This window comes from Mirounga leonina, unplaced genomic scaffold, assembly GCF_011800145.1.
Source record: "Mirounga leonina isolate KUSES-001 unplaced genomic scaffold, KU_Mleo_1.0 Mir_118, whole genome shotgun sequence".
Lineage (NCBI taxonomy): Eukaryota > Metazoa > Chordata > Mammalia > Carnivora > Phocidae > Mirounga > Mirounga leonina.
In genome coordinates, this window is record NW_023270277.1 from 669134 (window position 1) to 685157 (window position 16024).

The following is a 16024-nucleotide window of genomic DNA, read 5'->3' on the forward strand; positions in this document are numbered from 1 at the left end:
GCAGGGGTCCTGGCGGCGGGCGGGGGTCCCGGGGGCACATGGGGGTCTTGGCAGCAGACGGGGGTCCTGGCATCAGGCAGGGGTCCCGGTAGCACGCGGGGGTCCCGGTGGCAGGGGGCTCCTCGCCGGGGGGCAGTAGGGAGGAGCTGAGACAGAGAGGGGGGCTGGGCTGAAGGACGCCGTGTCACATGGGGCCCTCCGTGCAGGATTAAGTCTACCCATCATTCAGGTTTAAGTCATTAAGAAACGCCTTGATTTTACATATGCAATTGACATCAGTATTGAGCACATTGTGGTCTCACATGAGATATTTGTGAAGCAAACAAACAGTAAAGAGCAGGTTTTATCCTCCAAGCTTATTTCGTTGGCGGCTGGCTAACACTTCTATAAGCTCTCGCTAGGGACGGTGGTGTCCCCCACGCGGTCATCGAAGCTGGAGCTGCTGCGTCTGTGTGCCCGAGACCGGGTCCGCAGAGCAGTGCACGCCCTTCCCCAGATGCCAGGTCGCCCCGCGGGCATCACCCGGCCCTGCGCTCATGGACCCACACTTCGTTTTCACAACTGACACATCCTTTACTCACTTGCCTGGGAGCCTTCCTGTGGGCGTAGAACGCTGGGCGTGGCGGGCTGTGCATGGGGCCCTCTGGCCGCCGGGGGCTCGTTCTCTTCTGGGATCGAGGTGGGTGCGTCACACACACCCTTGCTCTCAGCTCCTTCTCTCACAGTCCTTTCCAACTTCCAGCTGCAAGTCCTCCTACTCCAGTGTCTCTGATCTTCTAAAGCTCCCGCCCCTTCCCAGACTCGCCACTGGGCACACTGGCCATGGGGTGCAGAACCCACACCTCCGTAGGGGAGGGTCCGCGTGCCCGCCTTTTGCCCTGGAGAGGGTGGTGTCATGTTACACGGTCCGTAGGGCTGTTTTGCGGAGGAAGACACCACCTCTGCCTTCCAACGCTGCCCCCCTTTTTCAGTAGCATCCACGCCCAGTGTGGGGCTTGAACTCAGGACCCCGAGACCAAGAGTGGGTGCGCTGCTGACTGAGCCCGCCAGGCACCTCTCAAAGCTGCCCGTTTTCTAGGCATCCTGGTAAAGGTGGACGAAAACAAAGACAGTGCCCTTGGCCTCACAGAGTGTCGAGAAATAACCCAGAGCTAGGGAGACTGTCCCCCAACAATATCCGACCCCCATGTGTACAGCACCCTGGCATCTTGCAAACTTTTTCAAGGGGACCCTTTCACCCTCCAGTGACCGCTCCGGTGGATCTGACCGGCAGGGCTGGGACCGCATCCGTTTATCCCACATCCCGTTCACTGGGTTCAGCGGCTGCCCCCAGCACTCCGGGCTGCAGGGGGAGGCAGACAGGCCCTGCTTGCGGCGTCCTCCCAGCTGCACGAACCAGATCCTTTGGGGTCTACCTCAGGAGGCCAAGGACTTCACCCTGGGTTCTGAACTGACCTCTGCCCTTGGCCAAGGGGAAGGTGTCCTCCATCTCAGGGCCCCGGTCCGGCTGTCTCGTCCACGGGTGTGCCAGCGAGCTGAGGCTGGCCTGAGTCTCCTTCTGCCATTGAACTCTGAGGACAACGAAATGGGGTAATTGGGGCAAAATAAGGAGGTGGGAGCGTGGCCACTGCAGACTCCCAAGGGGGTACAGCTGCCCGTGCGGGCTCCGTCCTGAAGAGAAGAACTGGCCGAGGCCCTTCCCTGAAGCGGCCTTTCTAAGTCCGCCTGCACCCATGGGGACGTGGCCCCTCACGTGGCCGTGTTCATGAGGGCTGTGGCCGTGGGCTTTGTCTCAGTGCTTCGTGCTGGGACATCGGCACCCCGGTCTGTGGCCTGGGGACCGGCTGCAGTGAGTCTGGGCCCCTAGAAGGTTCTGCTCACCAGCTCGCTGGTTTGCTTGTAAACACGGTGAGAAGGTCACTGCCTGAGGAGGAAGACACCACCTCTGCCTTCCAACGCTGCCCCCCTTTCCAGGGACGTTTGCCAAGCGGGTAGCCTTGGAAGATAGGGCGCCTCCCTGCACAAAGGGGAAAGTTTGCTCCCTGTCGATGTGACAGCGGGGGGCGCCTGGGGTGCAGGTCGGGTCTGCGGCCCGTGTGCTACAGGGGTCCCCCGGCCGAGGCTCCGAGGCCACTGCACGTGGCCCAGGGCCTCCATGAGGAGAGGGGCACTGGCCTCCGGGGACTGCTGGAGCATGTTGCCCCAAACCCAGCGGCTTAATCCAGCATGCATGGACGGTCACACCATCCTGTGGGTCCCAGTCCAGCATGGACCTCCGTGGGCCAGAGTCCAGGAGTCTGTGGGACGCCAGGCCTTCTGAGACCCGGGAAACCTCCCTTTCCTCACCTTCCTGGCTCTAGAGGCTCCCATGTTCCCCAGCTGGGCCCTTCCTCTGTCTTTGGGGGCGATGGAATCTCTGACCACTTCTCCTCCCCGCCCCCTGTCTTCCTCCTCCCCTCGTAAGGACCTGGTGGCTGTGTGGCCTTCTGGATAACCCAGGGGAAGAGCCCCATTTATCCTCAGCTGATTAGCAATCCCAATTCTATCTGCAACATAATCCCCTTTGCTAAGCAGCCAGGCCTGTTCAGGGCTCTGAGGGGTCCAACTTGGACATCTTTGGGGGGCTGTCCAACTCCCCCAGAGTCTCAGGGAGCCCCAGAAAGGCCAGAGCTGGCACTGCGGTGGCTGCGGTCTCATGTCTGAGGCCAGGGTCCTATGAATGGGGCTGGCGTCCTGTGTCTGGGGCCGGGGTCTTGTGTCTGGGGCCAGGGTCCTGTGAATGGGGTTGCGGCCCCTTGTGTGGGGCCGGTGTCCCACGTCTGGGGCCGGGGTCCCGTGAATGGGGCTGGCGTCCTGTGTCTGGGCCGGGGTCCTGTGGCTGGGGCCGGGGTCTTGTGTCTGGGGCCGGGTCCCGTGTCTGGGGCCAGGGTCCCGTGAATGGGGCCGGGGTCCTGTGTCTGGGGCCGGGGTCCTGTGAATGGGGCCAGAGTCTCCTGTCTGGGGCCGGGGTCCCATGAAGCTCTGCAGGCTGGTGTTCATGGCGACATGGTGTTATAAACACACAGGCAGGCCTCACATACCGTGTTTTTATAGATCATGCACGGTTATAGATCATGCACGGTTATAGATCATGCACATTCATAGGGACGTCAGATTTTCTCTAAAGTATCTGCCGTGGACGCTCGCAGTTCTTGTGTTTCAGTATTGCCTCTGTCACTGGCCGTCCACCTGATGCCAGCTACCTGACTCTCAATGAGCGAGTTTTGTAAAATGGGCCTAATTACGGCGTTTACCACCCGAGGTTTTCAGAAGTAATAGCCTGAGGTATGAGTTGTGCTCGGCACAGCACCTGCCACCCTGGTTTGCTCAGGGAGCCTGCACGTTTGGGCTTATCACTAACACATGGAAAGCTTCGGTGGCCGGCTGGCTCACAGCCGGTGGGACCACTGGAAGCGGAGCTCGCCTGCTTCTGCAGCGTCAGGAGCCGTAGATCCCAGGGCAGCTGGAGGGAAGCCCAGGAAGCTGGCTCTACCTGGGGCCACGGGGCTCCACTCTGCAGGTGCCGCCCAGGTAGAAGCCGGCTCAGGCCCCCTCCCCCTGGGTCGCTGGCCCCAAAATGCTGTGGGCAGGGGGCTGGACAGATCCCCCGGGGCTGGAGCTGTTGGAATGTGAGAGGCCGGGGACGCAGGGTGCTGGGGACAGGGCACGGTGCTTCCTGTCCCCCCACAAATGGTTCTGTTGCCCTGTTCCGCCCTGTGGGGGTTGATTCTCTGACTGGAGGGGACGGGCCAGCCTGCAAGCACCTGCTGGCCCCAGGAGCCCACCAGGGCTGCACGCACTCAGGGCCCCTCTCTCACTGGCTGGAACACAGTGAAGGCGTCTAACTGGATTTTTTTTTTTTTAAGATTTTATTTATTCATTTGACAGAGAGAGAGACACAGCGAAAGAGGGAACACAAGCAGGGGGAGTGGGAGAGGGAGAAGCAGGCTTCCCGCTGAGCGGGGAGCCCCATGCAGGGCTGGATCCCAGGACCCTGGGATCATGACCCGAGCCGAAGGCAGACACTTAACGACTGAGCCACCCAGGCACCCCTCATCCTTGCTTTTAAAAGATGAATCCTCATGGTTTGTTTTTTTTTTTAAGATTTTATTTATTCATTTGACAGAGAGAGAGACACAGCGAGAGAGGGAACACAGGCAGGGGGAGTGGGAGAGCGAGAAGCAGGTTTCCTGCCGAGCAGGGAGCCCGATGTGGGACTCGATCCCAGGACCCTGGGATCATGACCCGAGCTGAAGGCAGACGCTTAACGACTGAGCCACCCAGGCGCCCCATAACTGGATTTTGATGAGAAGGTTTATCGGCCCCAAGTCCTGTCCCTCTACGGAGGTCCTGGTGAACGGCCTCCGGATACGCCCACCCTGACCCGCAAGGCGCTGGTCCCTGGCATGTGCTCTGCTGGACTGAGTAGTGATTACTTTGGAAGCAGCCATAAGCGAACAACCCGCTTTGTGTCTCCTCTTTGCCGCAGGGACCTCAGCAAAAGAGAGATCCCTCGTCCATCACAGCTTCTGTCTTTTTCCAAACTCCCTGAGCCAACCAGCCGAGCCATCGCCCGAGCGGCCGAGATTATGGAAGCTTCCGTGCAGGCCCTGAAGACAAGCGTCTCCGGGAAGCTCGGGCGATCTCGGCCTCCCACCGGTGAGCCCCCCGAGGTGCCCCCACCTGAGCGGCGGCCCCCGAGGGGCAGACCGCAGGGCTGGGCGGGGACTGCACGGGGCGCTTCTCACTCGGCTCCACGCTCGGACACAGCGGATCCTTAACCGCTGCTCGAACAGGCATGAGATTGTGTCTGGGCTCCCTGGGAGGTACCTGTCCCTGTGATGTGGGGCGGCGGCCGTGTGGCGTCCAAGCGGCAGTTTCCGGGGACCGGTCGGAAGGCTGGGAGCTGCTTGCAGGGCTGTTCCAGGAGGCGCGTTCTCCTGGGAGCCGCCCGGGGCAAAGCCCCTCCCCGCTGCGTGGCCGTGGCCTCCATGACTTCCTCCGAGGCTTTGAGAGCCAGTCCGCCCGACCCTGACCCTGACCTGGGGACAACACGGGCTACGGGCAGAGGAGCTGCCTCAGAGGAAGGCAGCCTGTGGGCCAAGGCCGGGCGCTGCTGGCCGGACCGGGCGGTCTGTGCATCCTGGGATGGGGCCTGGAAGACGGGCTTTGGGACAATCAGACGTATCCAGGCTTCTTCAGTGTGGAGTCACGGCCCGCTTGCTCTCTGAGTGCTCCCTCCGGAAAGGGCCGAGACACTTAATGCTGACTTAGCCTTTGTTTCTTTTACTTTATTTTTTATTTTTTTAAATCTGTTTATTCCAAGTTTTTATTTAAATTCTAGTTAGTTAACACATAGGGTAAAATGGGTTTCAGGAGTGGAATTTAGTGATTCCTCACTTGCCCACAATACCCAGGGCTCATCGCGACAGGTGCCCTCCCATCCCCCAGCCAGCCCATCCCCCCACCTCCCTCCAATAGCCCTCCCTCTGTTCTCTAGTGTTAAGAGTCTCTTACGCTTTGCTTCCCTCTCTCTTCTTCCCTTCCCCTACGTTCATCTGTTTTGTTTCTTAAGTTCCACACATGAGTGAGATCATATGGTGTTTGTCTTCCTGTGACTGACTTATTTCACTCAGCATAATACCCTCCAGCTCCATCCACGTCGTTGGGAAAGGCAAGATTTCATTATTTTTGGTGGCTGAGCAATATTCCACCGTGTATAGATATGTTGCTTCCTAGTTAGCCTTTCGAGTAAGATAGGCTTAGCCAAGTCAGGACTCACCAGAATTCTCAGATACCACACTTAGCAGGTTCAGTTGACTTCATAGCAACCAAGGGTTCATCAGACATGGTTTTGTTTCAAACTGTGGGGCTGAGCAAGGGCTCTAAGACTGGCCGTGCGTGCACGGACCCCCAGCTCCCGGTACCTGCTCCAGGGTCAGTGCCCTTGCTCAGCTCTGGGGAGGCAGGTGCCTGGGGAGACGAGGCTGGGGGTTTGGTCCAGCCCAACATGTAGAACCGAAGAACCGACTCATTTATGCAGTTTCCTGAGGCTTCCGTTGTCAACAACGTGGACAGGAGTGGACAACGTGCAGTGTGAGAAAGGCGATCCTGGCAGTACACGTGGGCTTGTGACCTCGTCAGCGCGAAGCGTCCACAGCCGTGTGCGGGCACCCAGTTTCCGGGCTCCTTCCTGGCTCTGCTTCTGCTCATTGTGCAGCTGTGAGAGTATTTGGCTCCATGCAGGGGACCCAGTTTCCTCCCATGGGTGCCTGGGCACATCCTGGCAGGAGGGAGCTGTGCTCAGCCTCGTGAGGAGTGTGTGTCGTCCGTGGGCAGAACGGGAAGCCCGGCCCCGGGGTCGTTCTGCTGCTCACACAGAACCACTGGCAGACACGGCTCCCTGCATCACCGAGAGGCCAGTCTGGTTTCTCTCCGACTTAGAGCGGAATATGCGTTCTTTCCAGAGTTCCTCTAGCGAGTCAACCTCACCGGTATCTGGCTGTTGTTTTTATGGCATTATCTGGAGGATTTGTACAAACCATCTTGGAGAAGTGACCGATGATCCGTCTAGGAACACACAAGAAAGCAGGCCTTGCTCTGATTTGTTGAATAAACAGCCACAGCATTGGGGAAATAAATAGAGATAAGCCTGCTTTCTGGGGCCTAACCTGGAAAGAGTGGCAAGGAGGGAACCAGAAGCCAGTGCTCGGAGAGAAGGCAGGCTGCCCGCACAGCTGACCGGGCGGGCTTGGGGGAGGGGGAGGACCGAGCTTTGCTGGACGCACGGCCTCGCTGCCAGACTGCAGAGACGCTCGGGGACGCGGCCCCACAGGTGGGGTCAGGGCTCTGACTTGCTTTTCTGAAAGGTCACAAAGCAGACATAGGTTTTAAAGGCCCAAATCCTCTCAGTGAGGAAGCGCGCGGGGATTACGGGGAGTGACGGGCTTGAAGGAGAAGGAGGAGACGCGGCTGGTGTGGGGTCCCCCGTGTGGAGGCTGGGGCCCCGTCTGAGACCTCCTTACCGCGTGCACGGCCACAGGTAGGCTCGTCATTGCGAACGGCGGTCAGTGCGCTGTTGTTTCCACCCAGACGTCCTGCCGGAAGATGTGCTGAACACAATTGCGAACGTGTCCGGATGCCTGCCCTACATGCTACCCCCCAAATGTCCAGACACCTGCCTGACCAGCAAGTACAGACTCATCACGGGCGCTTGCAACAACAGGTGGGCGTTTCCGTCGGACTGGCTCTGTCTTCTGGTGGCAGCTGGGCCCCAGCAGGGCTGGAGGCCATCCCCAGGGGGGCTGCAGACCACCGGGTCTTCCCCCCTCTGAGTGCCCAGGACCACCCCACCTGCCCCACCCCGTCTGCGGTGCCCCCCACATGACCGCATCCACCAGTGTCCCCTGGGCGCTGCCCCACCCTGTCTGCAGGTGTCCCTTAGACACCCGTCCACTCCATCCGCGGGTGTCCCGACACTGCCCCACCCTTCCCACAAAGTGTCCCCTAGAGTTGGGTTCTGGGAAGGCCCAGGAACCCTGGGCTCGACTGAGATCAGAACCCTGAGAAGGATGAGGAGGCCCAGATGTCCTTTGGGTGGAGGACGGCTACGGGGCCCAGGACACAAGTCTGCACCAGACCAGAGCCACCCAGCTACTGGAGGACAGCACGACGATGGCCCTGTCCCCGGGGTGGGAGCTGGGAAAAAGATGGCTGTCCTCCCTCCCTCCCTTCCTATATTTATTCAAACACTCTGAGCGCCCTGAGCCAGGCCCTGTGACACATGCTGGGGAATACGACAGACCTGTCCTCACAGAGCTGATGAATGGGACCACGGGCCCCAGTGGGTCCAGCATAAACAGGACTAGCTCCCATTTTTATCACAGAGAGCTTCGCAGTTGGAAGGCTAGGTCCTATGATGACTCCTGGACTAACCAGAAACGCAGAACGAATCTCAGAATGAAACAAAACGGTGGCGCCCACGTGGCTGGTCACGGGGCTCACGGGGGCTACTGCCAACAGATGGCACGTGGTCCAGTCCATGCTTCAGGACAGAGGGTGGTGCTTGAGTGGACCAAATCATCCAGGACACGTGGGGTTTCCCAGATGATCAAGGTGCCCTCCTGCACTCTGCTAAAGCCACTCCACACCAGCGAGTGCGTCCCCTCTCCAGCCCCCTCCCCGGGAGGGCCCGGGCCCCTCAGCTCAGCTTCCCAGGTCCCTTCGCAGGGGCAGGACGTCCAGCCCAGCCCTGGGGAAGCCCCCCACCACCGGGCGGGCCTGTCTCCTCCGTCGGCCGCCCGCTCCCCGACGGCACGGGGTCTGCCTGGGGCACAGGCTGCGGAGGGTGGGGAGTCCTCCGTGCGCACGGATGCCCCGCTCGGGGCTGCTCCCACGTGCACGCGTGCTCTTGCAGCCTGGGTCCAGCCCGCTGCGCAGGTTCTGTGCCCCGGGTTGTTTAACCCCAGTGTGTTCAGATATAGGGACTAAGGACAGGACGGGTATTTCTTTCTGGCACGTATTTTTCACCTGAGGAAGTGTATTTTCCTTCTGGATAGTTCTGGTTATTAAGCTGAGTTTCTAGAGCATCCAGGTTAGAGTGTGATCTTTTATTTCCGTTTTGAAGGCACGTTTGTGACCAGCAGGAGGTTGGACTGCTATTCGTTTGAGACTCACCAGTGGTCAGACTTCTTTACACGGTTTCCAGGAATTCAGTCTCTGATATATTGGTCTTTACCACCATGTTATGCTGCCTGTTTTTTACTAAAATTTCACCATATTTCTTTTTGATTTGGGGGGGGGGGTTGTTTCCTTGTTACTTCCTTTTTTCTAGACCCTAACATGGACGCGCCGTGGGCTGTTCTCTGCTTTCTTTTTCTTCCTTAACGGCGTCACTTCTTATCTGGTTGCTGCTGCCAGGCGGTGAACCACGGGGTCTGGCTCTGCGTATTGACTGCTGTTGGCCGTCATTCTGTCTTTAAGCCAAATGTGACTTGGAATTTAACTGTATAACTTCTGAATTTCCAAATGGTGGATTGAAAAGACGCCTCCATTTCTTTTTTTTTTTTTTAATTCATGAAAGACAGAGCGAGAGAGAAAGGCAGAGGGAGAAGCAGGCTCCCAAGGAGCAGGGAGCCCGATGCGGGACTCGATCCCAGGACCCTGAGATCATGACCTGAGCCGAAGGCAGACGCTTAACCATCTGAACCACCCAGGCGCCCAAGACGCCTCTATTTCTGCTAGTTTTCCTGCAGTGGGGTGATGGGTGGGTGTCCCAGGTGTGGGATGTGGCTTCTAATGTTCGTTTTCCCTTTACTGAGAATATGCCAAGTGCTGGGATCACCCCGCGCCATCAGTTAACGGAAGTGGGAAGGAAGGAGTTCTACAATCTACAATCTTCCTCGTTTGTCGGATGTGATCGGCACTACAAGGGCATTGCATGCGTGGAAGCAAGTGCAGCGCATGTTTGCGGGGGCCCTACTCTGCTCTCGGGAGCGCTGCCCGGTGGCTCCTCAGGTCCCCACATCCGCCTGGGTTTTCCGGGCCTGAGTGTGTGGGCATGCGTGGGGCTCTCATCCGTTACGGTAAACTCAGATCTCTGCTGGGGCTGCTGGATGTGACAGTGACCACTTGATGACTCTCACCGGCATTCTGGGCCCTGTTTCTGCCTTGTGAACAGGAAGGATGCTTACCTGGCAGAGCGGTTTCTGGTTTTTGAGAGAGAGAATGTCTAAAGGTCCTTTCATGCAGTCTGCAATCCTGATACTGTAAGTGTTGCCATGATTTTCCCCACGAATGACCAGACAGTATCTCGCCTCTTGGATCCTGGCCCAAGGCATTAGCCACGGAGGACCATAAATGTAATTCCATGTGCCTTTTCCTGCGAGCAAGGCTCCCACCATCGGGCAGCTGTGATGTATTCGTCTGTGGCGATGGCTGAATCTCAAAATTACAGCAGAATTTTCCCGGCTCAGGCTTAACGTCAAATTAACGATGACTGCTCGCAAGCCTGGCCCTCACCGCCTCTAACCCGCCCACCAGACGGATGGAGATTGCAGATGACGTTTCCATCCACACGGTGACAGAGACACCGACCGTCACTGGACTCATCTGCTTCATGCCCAGGCCTGCCAAACGGACATCCTGCGTGGACACAGAGACGGACTGGGAACAACCCTCCGGGCTGCAGGACGGGACCCATCTCCGTTACGTGGTGATTCTGCGCGGAGCCTCATCCTGGGAGAATTTCTGACCTCAGAACCCATGAGCGCCTAGAGGAAGTGATATATTCTGAAGGCAAAATCTGATTCATGCATTTGAGTTATAGGCAGAACCCTGACCTACCTGGGTTGAGTGTTTAATTTGGTGTGTATAAAATTCTCTGCATTAATTTGTTGAAACAATTGTCAAAACCCAAACTAAATGTGGGATCGGCCTTCCAAACATGTGTGAACAGGCATTATGTCCACCAGCACCTGCAGACTCCCCCACCGGCTCCCTTTTCCATCAGGACACCTGCCACAGGGTCATATCCACACTCACTGCTTCTTCTCTTTTGTGGTTTGACGTAACTCGTGAAACCATCTGGCGGAGGTGACGGCTTGTGGATCTTACTGGAGTGGACGTCCTTCACATGGTGGTCTCTCGTAGGGAGGCCTCTGTTTAACCTGCTTCAAACTGTAGCCACCAGACAACAGAGCTCAAGCTACACTAAGGTCGTTTACAATACTGATGCTTGAACTGAAACAAAACAGAACCCCTGACAGGTGCATGCGGCCCCTGAGGCCCCAGGACGCTCGTAGAAAAGTAGATGTTGCTGGTGTGGGTTTCATGCCTGACATACGTGGACCATAACACGGGTACGAACGATGCCAGACTAGGGACGTTTCCAGAGTTCTTGGAGCATATCGAGTCCATGCCCATGATGGAAAAGCACCGCATCGATCAACCGCGCACTCGCGAGTCTGCACCACCTACAATCAGGGAGCTCCAGCCCAAGGCCCGCGCACCATGGGCTGAGTTTTCTTACGCTTCAGGCTGACGGACAGCGCATCGGGCACGGTAGGAGCCACTCTAGGTCCTGGGGCCACGGGGGGACTGTCTGGGTTTGCGTGTCCCGTCCCCTGCCCTGCTGCCCACGTGTGCACCACTCGCAGATGAGGGTGTGGAAAGGTTTCGTTGCCACAGAGGTCAGAGCTCCATCGCGGTTCCCCCAGCATGAGACACTTGGTGACACTGCGTCTCCTCAAGCAGACACCACGCAGTCCCGGTGCTCCCACGTCCGTGGCCGGGAGGACACCCACCGGTGCCCCCCAGCATCCACTGTGGACTTCCATCCACGCCCTGGTCAGGCTGGTAGTTGGACCTGCCTCTCTCTTTAGAACCCGGGGTGTCACGGCATTGGGGTGCCGGAGCCTCGGAGAGGGGCGCTAGCACTTCCAAACATCACAGCCCAGACAGCTGTGTCCTTGTAACCTCTCCGGAAATGCTCCCACCCGCTCACTCCGTCAGCTTATGACCCTTTCCCTCCCGCGGCCCAGAACCCAACACTAATAAGCAAGTGATTTGGAGCTAAAGGTCGATCCTATGGCGGCAGAGATTCTTCTGACACGGGAGCGACGCCGGATGCCTTGTGGGGAGGCCGTGAGAAGGTCTCCGGATGGCACCGAACACCACCCCTGGCACAGGCTGCGCTCTGTCCTGGGTTCCCGCTGGGCAGGCTGGGAAGGTCAAGTGCACACTCTTGCCGAGTGTCCACAAGACAGGCGAGGGCCACAGGCTCTCATGACAGCCTACAAGCTACTGAAATATAAAGTCAATCAGCAAAAACATCATGGCCTAAGTAGTTACAAGAATATTTCATTATTTTTAATGGAATGAAATACATCACCCCCCAAGCAGTGGAATTTCAATAAAAAGAAACCAACTGTAACGAATCTGACACTCTGTGAGAGCGCACGCCAATCTCCCCACGCTGACTTACTGCCGCTAATTAAATGCATTGCTGTCCCATGTCATTCTACAAATTGAGCCATGATGGTGCGCTGGAGATCAGTGAAGGATGGATAATAGGATTCTCCCCCACCCACCGCCCCTGCAGACGCACGGAAGTCCCCATCCCGCCTCCTGCTAGCAAGGCCCTTGGGAGGGCTCCTCGAGGGGCAGTGGCGACATGAGTGACACAGCAGTGAAGTCCTTTTCCCTACGTCCAGAGCCGTGTGGCGCCATTAGGAGAAGCGTGGTCTGTTCAGTCTGTCACGGGGGCCAAAACTGCGTCTCGCCTCCAGATGTGTGGACTCTTGGCTGTCCAGACTAGCAGCCTCCCTGGGTAGCTCACGGTTCCTTTCACCGTCAAGCAGAGCTTCTAAATCAGTCACGTTTATGGAAGAATGATCCACGTACGTAGCCTCCTTAATCGTGATCATAACGTGTCAAAACAAAGCAACGGATTTTTAAATATTTATATTTCTCAACACTCCAAAAACTTTACAAAATCATTCAGCTTGTCATGAATCTCTTAGACTTCGCATCTTAGATGTTCCAAGTGTCTACACATCGGATGCATGAGACACTTGTTGAGAAGTCTAGATCCCGATCTTCTCCAACCCTAACCCTTTGGCCGTGTGACCTCCCGAGCCCAGACACTTGTCGACCGCACGCCTCCAAACTGGCCTCGCGCACACTTCTTTGCAAAGACCCTGCAATGGCCATCAAGCGCCCCCGCTGGGTGCTCCCATGTGATTTGGTTGACAAATGCCAAGGGGACCTGAACACTGTAACGATTTTACGTCCAAATTATCCTTTAAAACACACACACACGCAAATTTTTCTCTAACAGAAAATTCCCATTTCATTTGGCTCTTTGAACTGATATTTCCATTCTCACTCAGCTATCATCTTTTTCCAAATGTAGGCTATCTCGGGGTTGCAAGTCTCACGTTTGTCTCCACAGAGACCACCCCAGGTGGGGAGCCTCCAACACAGCCCTGGCGCGATGGCTGCCGCCCGCCTACGAAGACGGGGTCAGTGAGCCCAGAGGCTGGAACCCCCACTTGCGGTACAACGGCTTCCCACTGCCCCCGGTAGGTGCCTCCACACACTGTGCCAGCTCCGTTGGAACCCGGTCCCCGTGGCGCTGCCAGACGCCGCCGTCTTGGAGGACGCCAGCCTGCTGCCGAGACCGGGCTCAGGGCGGAGTGCCCAGCGGCGTGCTCACAGAACCTGGTCCTCTCCACCCTCCCAGAGCCTGTGCTCGCCAGCTTGGGAGCTGAGGCGCGGAGCGATGCAAGTCACCAGCCAGTGACTGGGACGATGCAGATTTAGATTAAGGCTCTCTGCTCTCTGCTCTTCACAATCATTTCGGTATTTGGGGTTTTTTTTAAGATTTATTTATTTGGTTGCGGGGGAAGAGCAGAGGGAGAGAATCCCAAGCAGACTCCCTGCTGGTCCCGGAGCCCGATGTGGGGTTTGATATCACGACCCCGAGATCACGACCTGAGCCGAAACTAAGAGTCAGTTGCTTAATCGACTCAGCCACCCAGGTGCCCCTCATTTTGGCATTTTGAAATAAATTCCTAAAAAAAATAATAAATTCCTTTACCCATAGGCAGAGGATGATGTGTGTTCAAAGATACTTACCAGTTAAGTAATTCACTCATTTATGCAAAATGATGGTTGCCGCTTTACTCCCAGAGGCAAATTATTTGCTAAGCAGACTTATATCCAATCCACTGATGAATTTGGTTAAAAAGTGGATATTTTGCTCTCAATTTGACTACTTGCTTCCATCAATAAACCAGTTTGCCTGGTCTTGTACTACGTGAGACGATGGAATTCTCCAGAAATGGAGACGCTCTGTTCAGTGTGAGCAGTCAGGATCTGACCACACCAGCTTGGGGCTGGTACCCTGTCCCCAGGTTCTCTACGGATCAGCTTCCTGGGCTGTTCTTCCAGACCGTGGCTGAGCGGGACAGGTGCTCCTTGCAGCTGGGAGCAGCGTGGGAGCTGGTGGCTGGGCCCAGTGGGGCAGCACGGGCCCCTCCAGCTGCTCTCATCCCCGTACATTTCTGCAGGTCACGCTCAGCCTCCACTCGATTGTCCCTAAATGAGTTAGGAATACCTTTCCCATCCTGCTAGATGCCTGTTCAAGCCCCGAGGCTCTCTGAACTCTCAGAGTTAAGGGACCAGGATCTGTAAACCCATATTTGCCAGAATTACACAGCTACTTAGAGCAATCGAAGCTCAGAAATCTTTCATGTGGGCTGTTAGGTTTCTGCTCCTGCTGAAACTACTCAATGTTCCCACCCTCCAGTTCTGGAGGTGAGGAGTGTGACGTGGGTCTCACGGGGCTATGACCAGGTGTGGGCGGGGCTGCAGCAGAGCCTCTTCCCGGCCCCCCAAAGCCACATCCCCTCTGACCACAGGCAGGAGAGGCTCTCAGATTTTAAGAACCTGCGATTGCATTGGATCCACTTGGAACCCCAGAACTTGGAACCCCAGAACTTAGAACCCCTGAAGAGCCCCTGTCTCAGGGTCCTTACAGTAATCACACCTGCAAACATGTCCAGGCCTGGGAACAGCCCTCCTGGCCCCCGGGGCCCACCCTCTGATCATGGCCATTATCACACGGATGGCTCCCTGTCCCCTGAGTGAGTGCCCTGGCCTGTGGGCTCCCCGTCCCCTGAGCAAGTGTCCCCGACCTTCAGGATCCCTCAGTGTCCTCTTTCTCTGCAGATGTCCATCCCGCATGACAGGCTGGTCTCTCTCATCAGGTCCGGGAGGTGACAAGACAAGTCATTCAAGTTCCCAACGAGGTCGTCACAGAGGATGACCAATATTCTGATCTCCTGATGGTGTGGGGGCAATATATTGATCACGACATTGCGTTCACGCCTCAGAGCACCAGCAAAGCTGCATTTGGGGGAGGAGCTGATTGCCAGCTGACCTGTGAAAACCAAAACCCATGTTTCCCCATACAGGTAGAATTTTAAAATTTTATTATTTATTATGAAAATAACAGATGTCATTTAAAAAATCAAACAGTACTATAAATGAAAGGTCAAAACCCCCATTTGTCCTGTACGGGGAGCGAGGAGGTAACAGCTGTTGGGAAAGCCCTGTGCATTGTCCCTGCATATGTGTGCATAGCATGTGCGTGCGTGTGCGTGCTCGGCACCTGGTGCAGGTCACTTAGCTGTAGTTAGTACACTTCTCCCCATATCATTAAGTGGGCAGAAATTTGATTAAGACTTCTTAAAGTCTTAAAGTATGCATTATAACTTATTAACCCTTTTGCTTGTTCATGAGCATTTAAGTTCCGAGCTTTGCTGTTTTCACGCGGTCACAAATAACGAAGCAGGGCACGTCTGTGGACGTGAGCCCTGTGCCCGTGTAGCCCTAAGGGGCAAGCTGCCGGGGACAACACGGCAGCGCTAGAGGGCGGTGCACAGAACGATCTCCACGGATATTGCCAAATTGGTCTCCATAAATACCGTTCTCCTTCCCCTCTTACCAGTGAGCAAAGACACCACACAGGTGGGGGTGTTCATCGCTTCTCTGTAGAAAACATCTTGGGAGGCTGGCAGGGGGCACTTCCTACCCAAGAGCAGACAGTCGGGGTCTCCTCCTCACCGGCATCTGCCCCTACACCTTCGCCAAGCAGCCACTCTGTTCCAGGCTGTTCCAGGCTGTGCTGTGTGGCTGGAAGGGGGACCCGACCTGGAAGGGCTTTCTGGTGGGTGGGCCAGATAAGAAACCCAGCAGTTAAGACCCTTTGGGCATCTGCAGAGGAGGCCCCACCAGGCCGGGCATCTAAACAAAATACACCAAAGGAAAAAATTGGGAGGAGTAAAAGAGCACAACATAGGGGCTGCATTGATCACAGCTACCTTAACTCCCGTCCCCTCTCGGCACGTTGACCCTGGCGGGGGCAGGGGCGGGGGTCCCCCTCTCGGCACGCTGACCCCGGTGGGGGCGGGGGTCCCCC

The 16024-nt window shown here is 56.7% G+C and overlaps 1 protein-coding gene across 1 annotated transcript in view; it reads left to right on the forward strand.

Moving 5' to 3' along the window:
* Positions 1 to 16024, forward strand: part of LOC118007322 (thyroid peroxidase-like) — a 42689-nt gene that overhangs the window by 5864 nt on the left and 20801 nt on the right. Inside the window, 4 exon segments of the mRNA XM_035000342.1 lie at positions 4529 to 4698; positions 7132 to 7264; positions 12992 to 13121; positions 14811 to 15017. Of these exon segments, the coding sequence (XP_034856233.1) occupies positions 4529 to 4698; positions 7132 to 7264; positions 12992 to 13121; positions 14811 to 15017 (640 nt within the window).